Source organism: Sesamum indicum, linkage group LG5 (assembly GCF_000512975.1).
Source record: "Sesamum indicum cultivar Zhongzhi No. 13 linkage group LG5, S_indicum_v1.0, whole genome shotgun sequence".
In the NCBI taxonomy this organism is placed as follows: Eukaryota; Viridiplantae; Streptophyta; class Magnoliopsida; order Lamiales; family Pedaliaceae; genus Sesamum; species Sesamum indicum.
Genome location: NC_026149.1, coordinates 1,937,257 through 1,961,994, shown reverse-complemented (window position 1 = coordinate 1,961,994; position 24,738 = coordinate 1,937,257). Strand labels below are relative to the sequence as shown.

General features: G+C 30.8%; 2 protein-coding genes across 2 annotated transcripts; both read left to right on the top strand.

Moving 5' to 3' along the window:
- LOC105161651 (beta-glucosidase-like) lies at window positions 10,454–13,800 on the top strand. Its single transcript, XM_011079406.2, has 13 exons — window positions 10,454–10,683; window positions 10,904–10,973; window positions 11,072–11,130; window positions 11,203–11,278; window positions 11,351–11,428; window positions 11,494–11,584; window positions 11,701–12,004; window positions 12,101–12,216; window positions 12,351–12,568; window positions 12,681–12,712; window positions 12,824–12,926; window positions 13,075–13,183; window positions 13,284–13,800. Exons 1-13 carry the CDS (start codon window positions 10,531–10,533, stop codon window positions 13,552–13,554), a joined length of 1,680 nt encoding a protein of 559 aa, XP_011077708.1. The 5' UTR covers window positions 10,454–10,530; the 3' UTR covers window positions 13,555–13,800.
- Window positions 15,536–16,828, top strand: LOC105161650 (ribosomal RNA-processing protein 14-C). Its single transcript, XM_011079404.2, has one exon. It carries the CDS (start codon window positions 15,568–15,570, stop codon window positions 16,600–16,602), a length of 1,035 nt encoding a protein of 344 aa, XP_011077706.1. The 5' UTR covers window positions 15,536–15,567; the 3' UTR covers window positions 16,603–16,828.

Below are 24,738 nucleotides of genomic sequence, written 5' to 3'. Positions count from 1 at the left end.
TCCATCAACTATAGGGAAACTGTTCGGTTAGAGCCTTCAATACTTAAGTCAGGTAAATCGTAAGAGAAATATGATATAAGGTTGTATGAATATTAATATGGTAATAAAAGTTATGCATGCAGTATAAAGGGTGCTATTTATAGATTCTTTTTTCAATTATACGATTTCATGTGAACCACAGGCTCTCAAATGATCGGATGGCCGTTGCGAGTCCGTACATATTAGGTTTTGGATGCAGTGGGGCCGGATCGTAAAGGCATTAAATTAGTAAATGGATTTATAACTTGTCTTAAAATCATAAATATTATGTGGAGAGGTCTTGGTACTATACCTTCTTAAGATATACCCCACACCAGAATTCACAATTATTTAATTATAAAGTAATTTTTGAGTAGTTGGATTGTAATTGGTAAGTTGACCGGTCGATAGAAAACTGTTAAATGAATACATTATCTAAAAATTTAAATTGTTAAAGAGTAATATTATTTAATATTAAATAATCATATAATCACCTCATTTAAATATTTAACTAACAGTATACTTCTATAATGGTAACTCTTGATACATATTAAATAGTCACGATTAAATATTGTATTTTTTATAGTGACATTTGTGCAAGGATGTGGCCATAAGTACACTCTCAGTGAATGTTAACTAATCATAGTTAAAATTTAGTTTTTGTATCGATTTTATTTAACCGTGATTAGATAGTATTGATTACTGTAAACATGATAGGAAAAAACATGATTAATTAACGTGGTTGATATATCAAAGTCAAAATCATGCTTAATCAAATAAATGCATCCATCCAACATTCTATAATTAATTAAGCCAACAACTCAAACTCAAATAATTGAACTTCTCATTCTATGTATATATCTTATCATACATCGTTAATATTTAATTAAGAACTCGTGGTGAATTTTAGTGGATAATACGTTTCTTGATAAATTACTTAAAATACTTATGTACATAGTTTTTTTTTTTTTAAAATTTTTGAAAGCAATGAATTATTATTAATTGAAATAAATCAATTATACGTATTTCTATCGAATAACAGTATCTATACATTGATTAACAATATCAAATACATTAAATCTAAACACCTCGTGTTATTATAGTAGACAACACTTACTATAAAGTAAAACGACATATAATATATATGGCGGGGTTCGAACTATAATTTTAGAGTCACAGTTTCACCCCATTAGCTGTATATAGTTCTATTATCTATGAATTTAGAATTTTTTTAAAATATTTTATAAAGTATTTATAGTTTGTAAGATGTCGTAATTTTGGTAAAATTTAAGATACAAATTTTATTGTAAGCCTTAAAAAATAAAATGTTGAGATCTATATAAATTTTACTAAGAAAAGAAATAAAATTTACGAATTTAACAACTACATTAATTATAAAATTATCATTACTAAAAAAAATTCAAAATTTTATTTCTTCTAATTTTTTGGGTTATATCTATATATGTTAATTCTAATACTTTATGAATCGAGTGTATGGAAAACATCATATTTATTTTATTTTAAAAAAATAAATTTGTATCAATTATATAATAATTTGATATATTCGAACAATGATTATGACATTTACAAGTACATGGCTGATAAATGTTGGTAATTGGAATTCTTGCTTTCGGGGTCGAATTGATGATTATGTAGGATAAGATAATAGGACCAAAATTGCACTAAAATCAATGAGAGTGGTTAGTTAACAGTTTGATTGCCAATCTGCAGCCAATAATGACCTGTCTGTCCAAATCCCGGGCGGATGTCATATGGACTAAAGTCATTTTGACCACAGTCTTTTTCTTGATTTCGTATGGAGTTTCTTCGAAATTAATAAAAAATAATTAATTATATAATAATTTACTATATAATTAATTTAATTTAATTAATTTTTTTTATTCTAAATAAATTCATGACGAGGTTGTACACTTTGCAGGAGTACAATTACATTTGATTTCGAGTAATTAACACGCACATTTTAGTTGAGCTAGTAATATAGGATATATATTGTGATACTATTTTTATATTTTTTTATTGAGGAAAACCTAATTAACACATCAAACAACTTCTATTACTGATTCAGGAATGACAATAGATTTAGATTGGATTCAAATTCGTATCAATTAGGACGGATTTTGAAGTCTTAAAAGGGTCCTAATGTGTGTTCGGGTATGTCTTTGTGGTTTGAATCTTCATGATTCTTTCTATATGTATTTTATGTATGCTTATATAAAATATATTTGTACATATACAAAAGAGTATGTATCATTTATTTATACTTACATGTAATGCACAAGCTTATTATTTTTATAAATTAACATAATGATATAAATAGTTTATAAATATTTTAATGTTTATATAAGTAACACATACTCTAATTTTTGAATATATTTAATGTCTAAAACATGCACGTATAAATTGACCGAAAAAAAATATTAATCTTTTTGATGTCATAAAAAAGCAAAATCGATTATATTTGTATTATCAGGGTGCGATTCAACACGCTGTCACTAGAGTTCTTACAAAAATTTCTCCTCTTTCTCAAATGAAGGTGGGTATTTACACTACTATAAAATCAAGCTATTTAGGATAGGTAAAAGCGAAATATCGTTTCGTCCTTTACTTGCTACAATTTGTCTATTGGGGGTATTTTCGTAATCTATCAGATTACAATGGTTTGGTAAGTTTAACTTCAAACTTTCCTTTGGAGGCCATATTCTTCTTTTTCTGGTCGGGATGATATTTCCTATTATTAATGCGATTCGCTTCCCTCCATCACTTTCTAATATTATTGCGTATTTATAAAATTATGATAATATTATTTTTTAAAAAATATTTTTGTAATATTTGAAAAATATAGGGTCCAACTCGATGCCTTCGTGTCTGTATTCAAGATTTTCTTGACGATGCAGGTCCCAAATTTTGATAGCTCCACCTCAAACTCACTCCACTGCCATTCCTACTTACGATGAAACAATTTTACAAGAATTTTAGCGTCTATTTGAAAATTATATCACAATTCCATTTGTATCATTAGGTTAAAACCATGCAATACTATATATCTCTCTCCATAAGTAATTTATTTTGAATGAAGTTTTTATTTAGACTGTTGACATGTTTAAAAAAAAAAGAATAGGACTTAAATAATTGGTGCAGCAAAGTTGGAAATTAGTGTTGTATTGAAGGAAATATATGCAATTGAGGCATGTGTAGGGAGATGACCACAACGTGACTTTGTTCCATGCCCTCATGCTTACCCATCTGTCCCTCTACTTTAATTTAAATTATTATCATCATATTAACTACTGCCAAATTCATATGATCATACCCCTCCCATCACCATACCATCATTCAATTAATTAATAATTGACTAATAATTTTCATTATTTGAAATGCTGGTGGAAAAATTACATTTTACGTTCCATAAATTAGGTTTTTTTTTTTAATTTTAGTTTTATTATTTTTAAACTCATCATGTTATATCTCATAACTCCAAAACATTTAAAAAAATTTAGAATCGAGACTTAATTCCATTAGTTTCTGAAGGAGATAACCTCAATTCCTCTCAAAAGTTAACGGAACTTATGCCATGCATATGTTGTTTATATTAAAAATTTAACGTAATTAAGACTTGTCGTAATTAAAATTGCAATTTTTGTAGAGTTATGGGATGTAATATAGTGATAGGCAAAAAAATAATGGTTAATTAATATTATTAAAAGGAAAACATCACGAGGAATACAAGTTAATTATGACTGCACAAAGATTATTAGGCTTTGTTTCTGTAAGCATGGGCCAAACATTTTAGCTACAATTAAAGATTATGATAAATATTTCGGGCAAAATAAAATCCGACAATTGTTGATTAATCATAACAAATTTGTGTTAATTTTATTTAACTGTAATAGATAATATCTATTGTCATGATATTTAAATTATAATGATTTATGGTACAGAAATAATCCTGGATTGGGCAAAGGTTGAGAGGGTCCAACTCCAAAGAGTGTGCCACATGAAAGCAGACATAAATAAGACCAAAAATGTATGACGTGGCCATGTTTGGGCACGGCTCAAGACATGCACAAATTCAGTCAGTTGTTTTTCTAATGGGGATCAATTCACAGTATTTTTCCTCGTAATATACGTCTCAAGATCCCATTTTTTATGATTAGAGAGGAAACATTAATTAATACGAATCGCTCTCTGCGAGGGGCCGCAGGTTGAATAGTCCCTAGTAAATAGTGTCCTAGGATAGAAACAAATGTTCTAATAATGTAAGTTTAGTATAAAACAAAAATTAGGAAAAATCTTTTTGATTTAACAATATTAAATGGGGTCGATCATACTATACGAGTTTAATTCATACTATCTGATATTTTCATATAAAAAAAAATCTAAATATTTGTTATTTGTCTTGATTCGATGTGAAAAGTTGTACACATTCATTATTATAAGTGATGCAGATAGGGTCAGATAGTGCTGTGTGCATTAGCCCATCTTAATCGGATGCAGTTAAGTGAGGTCTTGGTTGATTCTGTCGTTGCCTTATAAGTTTGTCCTACTAGAGAGATGGAAATTGAAAATTTAGACTATATTTGAATTTGAGGGGATGATTCGAAAAAGAATTTCAAAAGATTTCATACTAGGAGAATTTAAAATCCATTATTATTCTATAAAATATGATTCAGACTGATAGATAACGGATTTGAAATCCTTTGGATTTATTGTTATACAAACAAATTCAAAACATTTGTTGAAATTCGTAACTTCAAATTCATTAATCCACATTGATGTAAGAGTGATCTTGAAAGTCTATCTTTAGACCTCATCTCTAGCTCTTTCTCAATTCCGTCCATGAACTAGCCCCGGTAACTCATGGTGATCGTCCAATCCTTTTTCTTCTATGGTTCACATGGAGTCATGCAATTGAGGGGAAGTTTATAAACAATTGTCTTTTATGCTCAGATACAATTTTTACTGTCCTAACTTTTCTTCTGACCTAAAATACTTTTATTTTTATAATTTATCTAATTTAAGCATTAGAGTGCCATTACTGGAGCTTACCAATCCGGTAATGATGATGATTTATGTTAGAGGAGAGGGAGATGGAATCTTCTAATTTGATGCAGAAGGTTACTGAAAGAAGTAGGAATCTTCTAAGGACAGGTTGGGGGAACTAAAACTATATATGTACATAACCTTAATAATTAATATCCTAAGATGTCCCTTCATTAGCTGTAATAGAAACTAAAATAATCGGCAGAAGCAGCCAATTTCGTGAATTCACATCAGGAAATATTGTAAATTTAAATTGTACGAATGTGGATGTATTTCTATTTGTTTGTCTGTTTATTGAATGTATTGACTTGGAGCTAATAATTAATATTTGATATTTAGATACAGTGAATCAGAAAATGAATTGTACTTATAAAAAAGAAAATTGGCTGAAATTTATAGCTGAGGCCCATTTGAAAAGACCAATATAAGTAGCCCAGTCCATAGAAAGAACCCATGAAGGCCTACTCTATGAAAGTCCAATAGCCATGGCAAAGTTTGTAAATAGTCTACATTTACTTGAGATACTGAAAATATTCTTACTTAGGTAGGTTCCTTTGAATTAATCAGATTGGATTTTCTATTATAGATTCTTTTGTTTTATTTATAATATATATAATTTATTTAATGTTAAAAAATCGTGCTCTTAATCTTTTTAATTTCAAATTCATAATAATAAATGTAAATTATAGTTATCTCTTTTTTGAAATTTGGCATAATTATAAATAGCTTCTTATTTGAAAAATTAATCCCTTTAAATGAAAAATAATTATACAGTAACTGGAGGGTGATGGAATTACTACTTTCCTCTTACGGATTTTTTTTCTTCAATAAGATATTAGAAAAACTATACTTTTTTTAGGGCGGGTAAAGTTAAGATTCTATAGAGCATATTAAAATATTTTACGGAATTTTTAAAATATATAAAATTATAATTTTATAGTTCAAAAGAATATTTTGACAGTTTAATACAAAAATTAGATGAAAATAAAAAGGGGGCTAGCAGAAGAGACTCGTCGTTGGACGGACATTAAAATCTTGGGATATTTCTACTTTTTCAAATAATGAAGATATATTTGTAGTTATATCAAACCGCAATAACACGGATATATTATATAAAATCCCCTTGTGTTTTAAAATTTCAGTTGAAAATTCCGCTTTGATGAAAATATAGGACAAAAGTAACCCAATGTGTTTTTTCAAAATAATACACGCTTTTCTCTTCCATGAGTTGTTCTTAACGATATTAAAATTTTGACTAATTTGATTGTTATACCCTATTTTAGTGTCATTGATTTTTAATATTTATAAATAGATATCTAATTTTAAGAATTTATTTTATATTTATATATAATATAATATAAAATAGGAAAAAATATAATTTTGGTCCAATTTCTTCGGAGTGGTGGTAATTTTAATCCAAATTTAATTCAAAATAGCGAATCAAGACAATAATTTTCAAAATATAACAATTTATGGACAAAATACCATAATCTTGTCGAAATTGCGCACATGACCGCATAAATTTGGGAATTTCTCCAAAATTCGATGAATTAACTTACGTGGAAATATTTTTTCAATCGATATTCACGTGGCAAAGATAACGTGTTTTAATTAATGTTCCGAAAGATTTCAATTTCTTAAACTTTTATATTAAGTTATGGTACCTGCATTATGGAATTTTCGGGTATATTTAATATATGAAGTTATTTGAAATTTATTTTTCAAATTCTTCCATCTAAATATAGTATCATTGACTACTCTATACATAACTTAATTATTATCATTATAATTCAGCTGCATTAATAAAAAACGTTAAAAAGTGCCTAAATCAGGTATGACATATGAATACAAGACAAGGATAACAACCTTAATTGCATAATCCTCTTCAAAAACATCCTGTCCGCGCACGTAATCAGGCTATTCGTCCGCAGACACAATCTCATTAGAACAAAGATGAAAAAACATGCATTAAAACGAAAAAGAAAAATATATGAATGAGAGCTTCGTATTCAGCTTCAGACGGGCATTACACGAAAAGAAGAGAGCGCAGTTTAGCCAAGGCGATAAATTGCCGATCAAAATACTAATTAACCGCGTATTTGAATTCGATGAAATATATGTAAGTCGCCGGCAATTCATCCTTGGCTCCATCGCACTCTCATCCTATTCATGCAATGCAGTGCTAATTCTCGATTTGGGAATGAGTAGTGTGAGGTATTGATGAATTTATAGGCAGATGAGAAATGGGAATATAATTAATGGATAGATATTCTGAATTCGGAGTGCCCATGCAAAATGTCAGAATCCATGCTTATCTCTGCCTGTCAGCCTATCCAAAGGCCATGAACTCAATACTAATGGGGTCGTTGATCGCAACCATACCCTCGAGTCTTCAAGATTTGGTCCACCCGCGCTTTTTGATGTATTCCCACGCATCTTGATCCAAATCTCTGTCCCATGTATTGTCTAATTTGATCATGTAATTACAAGGGATGCGAGAGATTTTGGGAATTTCTTACTCGAATCGAGTTTGATCGGATCTAAATATATAGTTAATGAAAAGTGATAAATCACATGACAAGTGTATAATACTTGCTCTATAGATTTGATTTGAGTAAAAAAGAATTTCCTATTTATATGTGATGGGAGCAAGTACTGTCCAACATAATATATCAGCTCTACAGACGAGGGAATTGATAAGGACACGTGGCCTCATTCACAGAAAGGATGCAGAATGATATGACATGTACTCGTAAATTGTGATCGGAACCATTATGAAGTATTGTCCCTTTTGATCAGAGTTGCGTAATTTATCAAGAGAGAATAATTCTTGTAAGCGAGTTATAAACTACACAAACATTTATTTGCTACTAATGTAGGACAGGAGCAAACATTATTCAACGTCATATGTGTATGAGATGTATAATTTATAATGTAATTGATTCGATATTGTAAAATTTAATTTAGATAAGAATTTTAAGTGTGGATGGACTTGGTAAAAAGAGATTCGGAATGGTTGACGTTGTCTGGGCTAATTGCAAGAATATGGAATCTTTGCACGTCCATATTGTAGTAGTGAATGTGGAGTTGACCGAAAGTGCTGGTACTGTTTCTTTGGACAACGATTTGAATGTTTTTATTCTTTGCTTCTTTATTTGTCTCCTCTGCTATTTTATCCATCACAAAATAAATATATCACACTTAATAAATCATAGTTAGGAGCAATAACAAGTAGGGTCTTACTCTATTTAAATCCGTACCTATATAAGAAAACCCGTTCTCTTAAATAATACCAAAATCCTATCAACCCACTTAAAATTTTGTACATTTCTAGACCCAATGTCATTGTTTTTGACCTGATGTTTTAGATTTGGGTATGGCCTGGACCAAAACCTTTTTTCTTTTTTTGCCTCATAATATTGTTGGATAATATTTGATATTTTTGTTTAAAATAAATTAATTAAATAAATAAATAAATTTTGAATTAAAATTAAATTTCTTTCTTTTTGTTTTCTATTTTTACTCATAATTTATGTATAAATTTAAAATTATTGAGATCAATTCACAAATTACTCTTTTTCGATAGAATTTTTTAAATGATATATTATTTATACTACTCATTACAAAATAATCTAATGAAATCATTAAATCTACATATTTAATAGCAATCAAATTTAACATTATAGAACTTTAGAATTCAATTTTATCACTTCGAGTTTTCAAGTAAACACTATTATTGTCTATCAAGATATTAAAAAATATACATAGCATGATAATATATTTATATAACTGATTATTAATTATTTATTTGATTAAATTTTTTTACATATTTAAAGAATTACACGATAAATAATGTTATGATGTCTTAAATTTTTTAGATATGTTCACTTGAATATAGATCAATTGAAAATAATAATCTAATTGAATTATGAAAAAATATTTTTTGGGTCCAAATTGGGCATTTCGGTCCCACAAATATTGATGGATAGAGAGCCAATCCAAACCCAATTTACATTTTTTAATGGGTCTAAATTTGAGTATAGGTCTAATAATATTCATTGGGTCTGAATTTTAGAATTAATCTATGAGTTTGTATAGAGTCTTATCCTACCCATTGACACTCTTAGTCGTAGTAAGTTAAAAAGGTGTATAATAAATGAAACCTGTCGAGTTTGAGTTTGGGTTTGGTCCAAGTATTACTTGTAATATAATATGATTAAAATTTGTATTATTTATTATTTTTGAAAAGTAAACGGCATGTCTAAAGATGCATTTTGTAATTTCTGCATTTCTCAGGGGTATTCATGTCTTTTAAGGATTTTTACCAAAAAACCCCTATAATTTTATATTTATTACGGGATTGGTCAATTATTATTTATATATTAAATAAAAAATAAATTATAAATATATTATACTTATCATATAATTAATATTTATTTCGACCAACTCTATCAATATTTTAAATAACCATATGAGTACTCCATTTAGGAAGAAAAATAATTTGGCGTAGCACTGTTGATGCTCTGTACTCCCCCGCCCTAATCTTGTGTATATTTTATTTTATTTTATTTTTCTGATTATCTCAAAAAAAAATTCAAAATAAAGTTTCTAATTTTAGAAACTCCATCTCAATAAAATTAATGATATAACACATACTTTAATTCTTAATTATTACTCATAAAAAAATAATACGAAAACATTGTGATAAAAAAATGAATTATTCTATATAATATAAAATACTAAGATTCAAAAACCACAACAAATTAATCAATACTATCTATCACAATCAAACAAATTCGTGGCAGAGAATATAAGTATTAATAACAATTAATTAATATTTGCCATGATTTTATCTTTGACCGAACCAAATGTTATAGTTTTTAACTATAATTAATATTCCGACATCGCTTGCAAAATCAACTGTTGTGCAACTTTTGTTAATTAATATTCCGCATGATTTGATAATTAAACATAATGAAAAAATTATATTTCTTTTAGTACCTGCAACAATTCAAAATTTTGTCTCCAATCATAATTAACATAATAAAAAATAAAATATAAATACATTTGTTATATAATTCATATATAATATATCAAGAACAAACAACTAATTACATAATAAGTTATAATAATATTTTAATATAATTATTATATATAATCAAATTCGATCCGAATAAAAATTTGTGGCTAAGACAAAAGTATTTACTCTGATCGAGCAAACCCAAATAACGTGAGTCACGATGGCACTATGGCAGAAAGCGAGAAACGTGTTTCTAGCTAGTACAACCGGTAGTTCATGCATGAGTTTTCTATTGCACAAACCACGATTTTGGGCCTATAAATATCAGCTAGTCCACTCCACTCGGATCATCCCACTCACTCATCATACTAATAACCAAAAGCGCTCTTTTTTTCAATTCTCAATCAGCGCTTCTTACTGTTCCCTGATCAATGGACTCTCAAAACAGCTTAGCGCTGATTAGCAGCAACGTCGACGTAGCGCTGGTTTCCGATTATCAGGTGGCAAGGTACAACGCCGCCAAGCTCACCCGCCGTGATTTCGACAAGGATTTCGTCTTTGGTTCCGCTACGTCTGCTTATCAGGTTTCGTGAAAAAGCGCTTTTGCTACAACTATAGGATTATAAGAAGCGCTTTTATGCACATTGTGTGTACAAAGTAAATATTACTTGTTTATTTTAATTAATGATAATTATACACGCAAAGCAAAGCGTATATATTTTATAATAGAAAATTCAATCAGAATGCGATTACTACTTGCAGATTATAGCTTATTAAAAGCGCTTAAATGTACATTAATTTTAGGTTGAAGGTGCTTTTGCTGAAGGTGGTAAAGGCCCTAGCAACTGGGATGCTTTTGCCCTTAGGAAACCTGGTATTTCTTCTCCCTCTTAATTGCTTTCAGTGTGTGTGTGTGTGTGTGAAATGTATGGGTTGCAATTGATGCATGTAAATGGATGGGTATGGGTGCAGGTAAAATTGCGGATGGTAGCAACGGATGTGTCGCTATAGATCAATATCACTTGTATAAGGTACGATTCACGTTAAGTACACACAGTGAATGTGCTAATAGTAATTCTAATAGCTAAGTCATGGTAATTCAGGATGATATCCAGACAATGAAGAAAGTCGGGCTCGATGCATACAGATTCTCAATTGCATGGTCTAGAGTGTTACCTGGTACTAAATATTAATGAAATCTGATATGCTTTCTTGGTGAAAATATATATTAATTAATATTACATGGATCAGGTGGAAGATTGTCTGCTGGTATAAACAAGGAAGGCCTCAAGTACTACAGCGATCTTATCGATGCCCTCCTAGCTGAAGGTTAATTGAATTTTTACTTTAGCTTCAAAGTCTTATTGATAATAATTTATGATTATTCTCTTTAGGGATGGAGCCCTACGTCACTCTCTTTCACTGGGACGTTCCCCAGTGTTTGGAAGACGAGTATGGTGGCTTCTTAACTAGCACTCTAATTGTGTAAGCAACTAACTCATCTGTCTCTACCACCATTTCGCTTCGCTACCGAAATTAATATCATAAAGTAATTTTTTAAGTCTAATTATGACTAACGTTGTTGTGTCGATGCACGACAGGAAAGATTTTCTTGAATTTGTGGAGTTGTGCTTCTGGGAATTTGGCGATAGGGTGAAATACTGGATCACGCTGAACGAGCCATGGACCTTCACCAATCATGGCTACATACAAGCGATTTTTCCACCTAACCATGGTTCGACTGTGCCGGAGCCTTCCGGAATCCCCATCTTCCATCACAGAAGTAGTGGCAAATCTAGGGAAGTTGCCTCCAAAGGGGATCCCGGGACTGAACCATATATCGTGGCACACAATTTGATTCTTGCTCATGCTGCAGCTGTTGATCTATACCGAAAGCAGTTCCAAGTGAGTTTAATCATTTCTCCAAAATATACTCTTTCGAGTACTATGATCTAAGTTCAAATCATACCTACATATATATATATATATATATATATATAGGTATCTCAAGGAGGCAAGATCGGAATCACAAATGTGTCCAAATGGTTTGAAGCCCTTAACGACAATCAGGATGACAACGATGCTGCTAATAGAGCTGTCGACTTTATGCTAGGATGGTAACCCAATCTCGAATCCACCCACCTTATTTGTACCTTTCATGACGATCAACATTTCAAATATCTTACCTAACTCATCCACATATATGTCGGAAAATGTGATGTGTACATGCAATTTCGTGTTTTCTTTTTAGGTTTGTAGCACCTATAGTAACGGGCGATTATCCACCAATTATGCGACAACTAGTAGCCGATCGGCTACCTAAATTTTCTCCAGAACAAAAGAAGTTGGTAAAAGGATCCTATGATTTTCTGGGAATTAACTATTACACCACCAATTATGCTACCTACACACCCAACCCCAGTGGCACTAAACCAAGTTACTATGCAGATCAGCTGTCTACATTCACAAGTAATTAAATTTTTGTTTGATTTTCAACTTAAATTATCAGGGCACTTTTGCAGTTTCTCGAATTTGTTATGTTAATTTCTTTTTCTTTTCTTCTTCTTTTTCCTTTGTTTAGCTGAACGAGATGGGATGCCAATTGGGCCAAAGGTAGAGAATCCTGGAACTTGGCTAAAACTGATTGTTTTTTTTTTTTTTTAAAAAGAAAATTTAATATTCAAACTATATATTTTTTAATTCTTTTTCTTTCTAAAATTATAGGGTGGTTCAGACTGGATGTACATTGTTCCGAATGGAATTTACAAGCTCTTGGTTCATATAAAGAGGACATATCATGACCCCCTCATCTACATCACGGAAAATGGTACGAGTATACATATTTTAATTAATCTCTATAGTGTTGAGGAAATATATTATAATTTTTTATATTATTTACCAAAATAAATAAATTCAATGTATCTCCACTTCAATAATTAACAAATTAAAGGGCGTTCCTTATTTAATTTGCATAGGGGTTGATGAAATCAATGATAAGAGCAAGACGGTTTCAGAAGCTCGCATCGATGATATGAGGGTTAAGTATCACCAGGACCATCTCTACTACATCAAAAAAGCCATAGAGTGAGTATATATTAATTCCAACTATCATTTTTTGTCCGACAACGTAGTATGACAGCTTATTTAAACCACGATTGAACTGTTTTTTTTAACCTTTGTGTAGCAACGATGGTGTAAACGTGAAGGCTTACTTCATATGGTCGCTGTTCGACAACTATGAATGGGCAGAAGGGTACACAGTTCGATTTGGCATATTTTACATAGACTTTGAGAACGGCCGCTTAACGCGATACCCTAAGAGCTCCGCTATATGGTGGAAGAATTTCCTCGCTACTCCCATACTCCTTCGAGCTAGAAAGAGACAAGTCGAAGAAACTGAAGACGTCGTCGACGTGTCGGTGAAGAGGCTTAGGAGTGGCCAAGGTTATAACTGATGATGATCTTCATAGTTGCAGGTAGCTGAATGAAGGATGTTTTGGTGGAACTAGTACTGAATAAGCAGTAGTTTAGTTCCAGCCTTTGTGCTGTGAGTTCACAAAGATCTGCATTGTTCTGTACTCAATAAATGAGGTTATTCCGATCCATATTGGCTGTGTTTTGTGCATATGCAAATGAATTGCTGTTGGCTTCTCTCTTGGGGATAATTGTAGCGTCATTTCCTAAGGTTCGGTATAATTACATATAGATCAGTATAATTATATATAGATTTTCTGTGATTTGAAAAATTATATATAGCACCTCCATTTTTTGTTTTCGTTTAAGAAATAAATTCTCTTGTTGATCAAAACTCACCAAATTTGTTGATATTAGCAACAAAATTAAATTAAAACCCATGTTTACTCTCAATTGAATTTATTATTGATTTACTGCGGGTTAAATAGATATTTTTTTCCCACCAAACTATACCCTTATATATTTTCACATACTAATGCATAAGAGGAGGTATATTTTCACCCTTATAAGGACAGTTCGATGAGAAAAGAGGCCATCCACACCCTTTGCGCTTGTACAAATGTAGTTGGTGCTTGATTTTTAACTTATTAATATTTATTTTACCCTCACTTACTATTATAAATACATAGATGCTGAATTTTCTTTTACATTTGCGGTCAAATAATCAATTTTCAAATATATATATATATAAGGGAAATTTTATCATTTTTTTTAAAATTTATGGGGGATTTTCATTCATTTATATCTACTTTTCTAGAAGGGTAAATGTCCCTATTTTAACGACAAGAGATAGTGTCAATTCCACTATACAATTTTTACAGTTATTTTCACTACCAATAATGTTGGTAACAATCAAATGATGTAATGCTTCAATGGGTCCAATACATAATGATTTTTTAATCACATATATACATTTTTATTAATTATTGATAAATAAGGATTGGGTCAATACATAATGATTTTTTGATTCGAACGCAAGACTTTTCGTAGAAAATTTTGAACCCAAACCATTGAACTGTCCTACAGGAACATATACAGATTTATGATTGGATAAGCAATTTTGATATGTTAAGTTAGGTTTCTTTCCCCTTGTTTTCTTATAGTCATAAATAATCTTTTAATCTCGATATGTATTTTTTTATATTATAGTCCATAAAAGTTCATATTTTATTTTATGTCAATCTCTCGAGCGAAAATGTCATAAAAATATGGTCATGCTATACGTATATGCTATACTTTCAAGGGTAAATATATTATTATTCACCTTTCTTAAATAAAATAATATTTTTTTTCACATGAACATGTTTTTGAAAGCTATATAATAACATATTTTTCCTTGAAAATATAGTACATGCAGATTACATGACTAAATTTTGATGACTGTATTGCAGGAAAACAAATTGGGGAATTATAATAAAATAAAATGAACTTTATGAATAATAAAGTTAGGAAAAAAAATGAAGGATTAAAGTGTTTCTAAACACAAATTTTTAAATACTCATTTATGATTTTAATTATTATTTTTTTAACTTTTCTTTTTTTATCTTTGTGTGCCTCCCGATTAAATTATTTTTTTTAAAATAATAGGCTTTTATTGCACTCGGGTTTGTTGCTAGAAGTCAATCAACTTGAAAGAAAAATTATATTTTAAAAATATTTATTTTTGAAATTAAAATTTATTGAAATATTTAATTCATCAAAATTCGTTCGTATATTGCCCAAAATTTGATAATTGTAGCCTCGTAAACATATTAAAATCAACTCTACTGTCCACTAAATCAATTTTGAATAAATTAAATGAAAAAAACAATATTAATTAATATTTTATAATCGTTACAAGAATTATGTAATAGCGAATAGTAATACTTAATAATAGTCTTGGAAGACTCGGGACACGAAGTGAATTGAACTGCGTCGTTTTGAGCCCAAATCCCTATATTATAAAGTCTCCTCTTTCAAAACCCTAATCCACAAACCATAGAGCCAGCGCAAGAATGAAGAAGAAGAAGCAAAAGCCAACCACTCCCAATCCCGCCGCCGATGAATTTGGTGGTGACCTGAAATCGATAATCCATGCACACAGCGAGTATTTTGATCACTTGATAGAACTGATACCCCCGAGATTCTACCTGTCGAACGACGATGCAGATTCCAAACCGTGGTATCAGGGCCTCTCAAAAGCGGCGAAGGCCTCCTTAAAGCAGCAGTCCAAACAAAACCTTAAGCTAGCCCGCCGCCAACGCTTCGACCCCGATAAGGAACCTTCCTCCACCCTCCAACTCCTCCAACAACAACAAAACAACAAAACTCCCGTTCCCGGTGAGAGCAATTTCACCAATCTTGAAGATGGTGAATCTGGGGCTAAGCCCGTCGATGTGGAGGAGAATAAGAAGTCGGTTACTTACGAGGAGCTGAGAGAAAAGCTGCGTCGAAAGATTGAATTGTTGCGCGGAAACCGCGGTGAGAAGAAAAATGATGAAAAGAAGTTGAAGAATGATGGGAATAAGAGGAAGAGGGATGGTGAGAATGATGGAGGGCAGAGCGGGAAGGGAGTGCATTTGGATGAGGATGAAGATGGCGAGGAGATAATTGAATATGGGAAGGTGAGATTGGGAGACGAAGAGGAGGGGAAACAGGGGAAGAAGAAGAAGAGGAAATTGCCAAAGGCCAAGGAGTTGGAGAGGGTGAAGAGAACAGAGGAGGTGAAGAGGGAGAATCCCAGTGCGGCTGAACGCGAGTCATGGAAGGCGGCAACGAGCAGGGCAATGGGGGTGAAGGTGCATGATAGTGCACGTTTGATTAAGGAGAGCATGAAGAAGGAGAAGAGGAAGAGGGAGAAGAATAAGGAGAAGTGGAAGGAGAGGGTGGAAACCCAGGAGAAGATGAAGGAGGAGAAACAGCGGAAGAGGAAGGAGAATATTGTGGGGAGGATCAATGAGAAAAAGATGAGGAAGATTGCCAAGCGGGAGAAGAAATTGATGAGGCCTGGTTTTGAGGGTCGGAAGGAGGGCTTTATTACTCCAGAGTGAAGATTTATGTTATTGGCAATCTTTTACTTTCTTTCTTCCTATTGAATTAGGATTGACAATGTCAATTGTTAGTTCTTACTATGTTGTTCAAGGAATTTTATGATTATGAGCATCCATGAATCACACCTAGTGTCATTACATGTTATACTATGCTTATAGAACTGATGATTTTCCTTATTCTGGTCATTAGAACATGGTATAAAAAAGCTCTTGCCTGATTTCAGATTAACTACTTATGTAGGACTGTGTGTAATGAGGTTGCTGTGATATCAAATTGAATGCTTCTAATCACATGAATGTTGTTGAGTAACTTGAGTTGTTATTATGTAATAGGATTATTGTCATTTGTGCAATTTTCATACCCTGTAAAACCTTTGGAGAAACAACCTGCTTTGCAGTGCCGTCCTTCCTTTGGGTGACAGAGCTGTCTGTAAAGTTCTTTTTTCCCTTCATAGGCAAATACATCCATATCCTGCACTTAATGCTGGTGCTGGTGTTTCCATATGGTAGCGGTGCAGGATTCTTGTTTCCTTTTAGGTTGAGTTATGACTGCTAAGTTTCTTCTGAGTTAATTTGGTGGAAGATTCCATATCTGGGATGACATCTTGGCTGTTGGCAATGTAACTCAATTTGTAACTTTATCATTTACTTGCAGTGAGCTTGCCTTAATCCCCATAGTTCTGTTTATACTTGCTTGGCTGATTTCAGAGTGAGGATTCACATGATTTATCAATGATTACATTTTTGGTTCTAGATGTGCTGTATATAGTTATTGGTTTCATCATGCTTTCTTATATCTGGAATATATGTGAATTTATTCTTACGACAACAAGATATCATTTGATCTCTCAGCATATTTGAAGTATTCTGTACAGTTGCATGAAAAGAAGTCATGTCTAATGTTTGATGGAGTTGACTTGTTAATGACATCTTCTTACATTGTTTGATGGGGGTGATTTTATTTAGGATTAATTCTAATTTCATCTGTTGCATTTCTCATCTGACTCCATCAGGTGCCTAAATTTCTTCTCTTGTAAGAACTTGCTCGCTAAACTATGTTACAGAAATAACTCTCCTGTATATTGATTCAACTAAGATGCAAGAAGTTGAGCTGCTTCTTTTCTGATGTCCATTGTCTCAAATTGGTCTTCTGTAATGGTTCTCAGTGCCAAAGGTAATACATATTCATGTCATCCAATCTATTTTGAGAATTATTATCTTTAAAAGTACTGTTCGGAAATGAACCTTGTCCTGACTTTATTTCCTTAATCTATATAGGCATTATTTTTGTGTGACATTGTTCTAGAGTCATTGCTTGGACCTCCATTTGCATGGCATCTGATTACAGCATTGTTGATTCCAATCAATACCTGAATAAACAAGGATGTCCATTGATTAAACTCTTGAGTCTTGATCATGTTTACAGCAATTCCATATTCCCATGAATATATACTAGTACGCCACAGCAGGATCTGCTTCCTCTCTCTCATCTTAGTCCTCACTCTCGGAGTAACTGGTCCTTGTGAGGATTTAAGTGTCACTGATGTTGAGTTACAGGTTGGGTGAGCGTGTGTATCGCAGTGCCATGCTTGATTGAAAAGGACACTTGCATTACATTCTGATTGTGGAAATTTGTGCAGTATTTTCAAGAAATACGAACATATAGCCTCGGATGTGTTGTAGTAGTATCGGATATTGTCATTTTTTATGGTGAAATTACAAGGTCTTCAATAATCTGGTTTGAAATCAATTGTTTTCTTAGTTTCATGTTAATTCGTGCGATTTTCACTTTGGTGATGTTAATTGCTCTGATGTCTCGTAGTGCAGTGTTCCATGTTCTGGTATGCACTGCAATTATTTTCACTATTATATATGTTATTCACTTATGTTTGAGATTTTTAAGATTTCAATCCAACCTATAATCCTTTGTCGTTTGCTGTTAGTCTGTTACATGTTGAATTTCACTGTGCTGCTGTTTACTGCTCTGGTATATGATGTTGCAATGTTCTATGTTGTGGTGTGCACTATTTCTGTTTTCACTGGTTAACTACTGTAATGTAGAATCAGTGTGATCACATTGTACATATATTTGCATTCTATTTTTTATGTAGATAAAAATTAGGGTAAATTACTATGGATTTTCTTAAAGTTTGTCATAATTATAAATACTTTTTTATTGTTTAAAAAATTGTAAGTATTCTCTGAAATTAACATTCGTCTAACGGGGCATTGTGTGGTGCTTTTCCCTTGTTATTCATTTAAGGAACTATATGTTTTTCTTAAATTATGCTAAATCTCACTTACATGCGTCTGTGCGAAGTTCCAAGTGATTTCAAGAGCTCTCTTTCATTGCGAGTTTACCGCAGGTTGTGATTGTGAGATATTTGTCCGAATCAAATTTGATCACACTTAAACTAATTATATAATAAATATATTATATTTGTTATGTGAGTGGTGTTAAAAAAAATAATTTATTATATTATTATGTGATGGACAAAATTTGGTTAAATCTGATTTGGATAAAAATAAATATCTTGCGGATCAGCTTCGGCATCTGCCTACAAACATGTCTCCACGACCACCACTTGTATATATATATATATAAATATATATTAAAAAGAAATTGTGTGCTAAGATTATATTTTATTTTCTCGAAATGAATTTTTATATTATAAATACTATTGTTTGAATTTTTATACTATTGATGTGACAGTAAAAGTTTCATGACCTTTAATTAAATTTTAATTGTGAGACAAATAAAGCATCTTTTTAATATTAAAAGATGCAAAAATTAAAATTGTTTCTGCCCACTTGAATAAGACGACATCATAATTAAGATGTGATTTTTAGGAAGGAAAAAGACAAGAAAAATGATAAGGAAAGCCATTTATATATGTCGTGCCGCCCCTTTATTAATTAACTTTATGTCTAAATCGTTGTCTCATCCCTTTTTAGAGGACAAATCTCAGCCAAAAAGCCTATTCTGATTAGATCGAATTTCTTGTCCGGATTTAATTAATTTATTATATTGCTAATTTATTTAATATATGTATATTTAAACGTTATTTATTTAAAAATTTACATTGTGTAGTTAAGAAAATATTTTTATACACATCACTTACATACATATATATATATATATATTACATTAAATAAAATAGAAAAATGTGCAATAAAAATTTAAAATAAAAAATCGAATTCATTTGTACCCACGAATCATGATGAAATGAACTAAGCATCCTGCAAATTTCTACGTGAAAAGTGATCACATATACTTCCTAATTCTAACATTTTTTTCATTTTAAATTCGATATTCTGTACTTACAAAATTTTTTTGGTAACGGGATTAAGAAAGTAAGTTTGTCAAAGGGAGTAATGTTTGGAAATTAATGTACATATACAATTTACTCAAAACCTGGAAAGAAATATGTCAAGTACTGTGTGTATTTGGGTATGAGAATGAGAAAGCAATTACGGATGATATCTTCTTACATCTATAGTAGTCTTTATCCCTACAACAGCCGAAACGCCAACGTTAGGGAGAATCACATTTTCAGCTTGTGTAAGTAAACCATATATCAAACATGTGAACTCCTCCTCTACTCCTCTATCAACCTACATTGTGATTAAAACAAAAACCTGTACATCGTCTGCTCGAGGCTCACATGAAAAGCAAAGAGCAAAATATAGCCAAAGACAACTTGCCGACGAGAGAAACTTGCAAGAGCATCACCGGCAAGTCATCCTTGGCTGCAATCCACTCTCTACCTATCCATGGAAGTCTCTCTAGATGGGAAATGCGCGCAATGGTGCTATTCTTCTCCTTCCTCATATATATAAAAGGATGAAATTCTTGTTTTCAAGAAAGAAAAAGCAAAGTATGGGTTCTCAAATTTTGCTGTTTATCTTTAATCATGAGTGGGTGTGTGTGTGTATGGTTCCACTTTATTTGGATGGGGTGGGGTCTGACCCCACTTGCCATTTATGGAAGACAAGACAAGCGGCCATCCCATTGGTCTCAATGGATTTCCTTTTGCATTAACCTAATTTTTGGATTCATCAATTTAAATTTCAAAGAATGATCTAAATCATTATATATTTTTCTATTATTTCAAAGAAAAAATATCTTATTTCATTATCTACCAACAAAATTGAAATAAACAAAAAAATAATTTACTATTATTAAAAATAAAATAAATATCTATATTCGTAATAGTCGAATACAGTTACAGTCAATTGAGCATTATAAGCATGTTTCCCTAATAGTGGTGCATTGCATCTTGACAACAGGATAGGGAAAAAAAAAGGGACTTTTTAGGTTTTAAAAGATTGATGAGGGCAGTGTAATATATATATATATATATATCACAAGAAGAAAATATTTTAATAATTATAAAAAAAAAACTAATACTAAAATCAGTATAAAATTAATTAACAAGTAAATTATTGTTGTTGAATTAATTAATAAATAAATATTTTATATTAAATAATATAAAGTAATAATTAAAATTTTACTTATTAATTAGTTCGATATTAAATTTTTTACGTTGCTATTAACTAATTTTGTATGTATATATGTGCAATGGATTTGATGGCGGGGACAAGCTGTGGACAACTTTGTTCCGCCGAAATTATTGAGTGCTAGTGACAATCTTAGAGCCACTCATGCAATCAGCAAACAGATGTTCTTGTCCTAATAATTTATTTTCTTTAAATTATTTTAAGGGTAAATTACATTTTGTAATATGAACTATGATTTTGTTTTTACACTTTGGTATATAATTATTTTTTATGTATCAACTCAATTACCATCCTAACTTTACGAAATTTTAAACTTTGTACTTTGCTATTTGTATTTATTTTTTAACCAAATTTTCTATAGAAAAAATCATTCAGTGCACATGTGAAATTTCTCAACATGGACCCGGCAAGTCAATCTTGGCTGCAACCTACTCCCTACCTCTTCATGCAAAACTTGGAGAGAAATGTAGGGCAAAAATACTATGATCAAAACTCAATCAAATTTGATCCGAACTAGAAACTTTTATTGTTTGACGTTGAATTGATGAGTGGTGTGTTACACTAGAAATAGAAATTATGTGAGGTCAACTTTCCAAATTAGGCACCACTTTCCAAAATCGAATTTTTTCTTCTTCCATTTCTATTTTTATTTTTTTCAAAAAGACCAAATTCCGATTCTCAATTGACATTGGGAACATGTGAAACTGGCCATTTGCGGACAACCCAGTTGCTCATATGCCTTACTTTTGCTGCTTTTTAATTAATATATAAAAAAAAAAGTGAAATGGTTATAATATATTTCCATTTTTTTTATTGGATCATTGGATTTTCTTTAATTTTGTTTTCACTTTCAATTTTCAGTCAGAAACGACATGTTTTCAAACTTAATTTATATATATTTTTATGTAAAAATAAAAATATATAATTGAATTAATTGATAATATTTTGATGATATATATATATATATATATATATACATAGTTGAATGATGAAGTAGTGGGAATAGAATATATGAATAGGTGAGAGTGAGAGACTGAGAAGGGAGGTGGAATGGAATGGTCAAAGCATGAAAATGATGGGAGAGAGTGTTTGTGTGTGTGTGTGTGTTTTTCTTTTATTATTATTATTTGTTTCTTTGGAATTATATAGCAAGAATGATTGGCCTCTGGGGAGTTGAGAAGCCAAAAAATGCATGGTTCTATTAATACTGCCCTTTGTCCCATAAATTTTCTTCAAAATTATACTGCCGTTCGTTTCGAGAATTCTCTATTTATAATTATTTATTTTATTAGAATATGGATAAAAAATATCTTAGCAAAATATATATACATATAAACTTCTAATTTTATGCTTCGATTCAAATTTTATATAAATTATTGATTATACCACTAGTTTTTTCATTCGTCAAAGGCTATCTTTTATCCCGTATGACAATAACTCAGAAATAATATTTTATTGCAGTTACACCATTTTAACTTTATATATTACGTTAACCTCCTTATATGTATAAATATTATAAGGATATCTTTATCAATAAATTACACAAAATACTGAATTCTCGTAGGGTGTGTTAGTATCCCGTTCACACTCTAACGAAATGGGTTCAATTTTATTGGAGAATTTTCACAAAAAATACAAGTATAATTCTATTTTTTTTTAAATAAAAATAAAATTTTATATTTTTAAAAAGAACCCGTCTATAATTAATCCATTTATCAATATATACATGAGTTACTGTTGTTCATTTTCACATTTTATGGTGGTGATAAACTTGGATTCAATTATTCTTTAAATATTTGTACAAATATTTTGGGTGGTACCCGATTGAACAAGTTATGCCTGTTTAGGAGTAAGGGATAGTTATATTTACATTTCATATCTGTGTTCTACTTATATAAATTATTCATATTTTTTGAATAATTATAAATATATTCATTAAAAATATCAACATCATTTATATAAATTATACCTATTTTTTTAAAAAATTATACATACGCCCCTAAAAAATATCAATATAATTACACAAATTATTCCTACCTTTTAACTGTAAGGGGTGATTTATATAATTAGGCAAAAGTAGAGATAATTTGTATAAACAAACTATAAATTAGGAATTGATGGAGGGAGGTAAATTACATCATTTTTCAAAACACAAGAGGTTTTCTTGCAGTTTATTTTTTCACGGGGGGTAAATTATATTTAACCTGGAATGTAAATGTAATTAATTCTTTTTTTTATTTTTAAGCAAGAGTGATGAACTATCTGATCAATAATATTGACACTTACTATTATAATAGACACAACTCACCTATTATTTAATAGACACAATATCCCATGCATAAGGTGGGATTTGAACACATGACCTTAGCAGCTTCGCCAATTAAACTAAGCGTCATTCGCATAAATGAAATTATTTCATGTATTGACCTATTTCTCTACCGGTCCATCTTGTTATGGGCTTAAATTTTTAGTTTAATTCGTACTAAAAAGGGTTCGAATTTTCAAATTAAGAGGGTGTGTGGCTAAATTCTTTTACAACATTTTAGGAGCTCCTATATATTATAAGATATTTTAGGATCTTACAAGTGTTGTATCTTATTTTAAAAATAAACTTTTAAAGTGTTTGGATAAAATAAGATGTTAAAGCTTATAAGATGTTAGAGTGGTTGGCATAATAAGGTCTTTTATTGGTAAAATAACTGAAATATACATAATATCATTAGAATCAAATAAGTTGTTATTTCTTGATATATTTTGTTCTAAAAAAATGCTTTTATAAATAGTACACATTAGTTTAATTTTTTTTTACAATAAAAAAAATGAACTATTACCTAAATTTTTTAATAAAAATAATATATATATCATTAATGTTAGTCGAATATTAATATAAATATATAATTGATATTTTCTTTATTAATGCAGTATTATTTCTAGTCGTATAATTTATAATAACTTGAATAAATTTTTCAGTATATATAATATTGATGCGTGCGATTTTAGTACGGGTTCAATGTTCTTGGATCTTGATAATGGATTTGGACTGATTGAGCAAAAGAACTTGAGAATTAAAACATGCAAAATAATACATTAGCACTCCTACGTTCAAGTTAGTTTCAATTTAAAAATAAATAAATGTAGAAATAAATCGTAATGAGAAATTGAGATATAAATAACAATTGCATAGGCAAAATAGGGTTTGGAGCACGATTTGAGAGCTGCAGCAAAATAGCAAGACAATTTCCAGATTCTTGGAGGTGTCCCTGTTGAGGATGCTGCTTATATTTATAGAGAAGGTGTCGCTCTTTGTGGGGACTTTGTACATTACCTGTATCTCCAAGAAAATGGGTGAGAAAAATGTGAATAAGACACAATTTCATCTTATCTCTAACTTGATCAGCACGTTTTTTGTTGGAAGATAGACTCCTATTCTGCAAGGAATCCTTTTAGGTCAAGGAGTCCAGAATCTCGGGAACACCTACCTTTTTTTGGACTAGGCTTGGAAGGCAGGCCTGTGGTGTAAGCTATGTACTGGGCCCATTGAGGTGGAAACTAAACATTTGCTAGAGAGATAGCTGTCCACACATTGATAAGGGATGTATGGATTATAGAGAAGAG

Coding starts and splice junctions, on each gene's coding strand:
- LOC105161651 (XM_011079406.2), top strand. CDS start 10,531: ATGGACTCTCAAAACAGCTTAGCGCTGATTAGCAGCAACGTCGACGTA. Junction 11,279..11,350: donor ATGGTCTAGAGTGTTACCTG/GTACTAAATATT, acceptor TACATGGATCAG/GTGGAAGATTGTCTGCTGGT. Junction 12,005..12,100: donor TATACCGAAAGCAGTTCCAA/GTGAGTTTAATC, acceptor ATATATATATAG/GTATCTCAAGGAGGCAAGAT.
- LOC105161650 (XM_011079404.2), top strand. CDS start 15,568: ATGAAGAAGAAGAAGCAAAAGCCAACCACTCCCAATCCCGCCGCCGAT.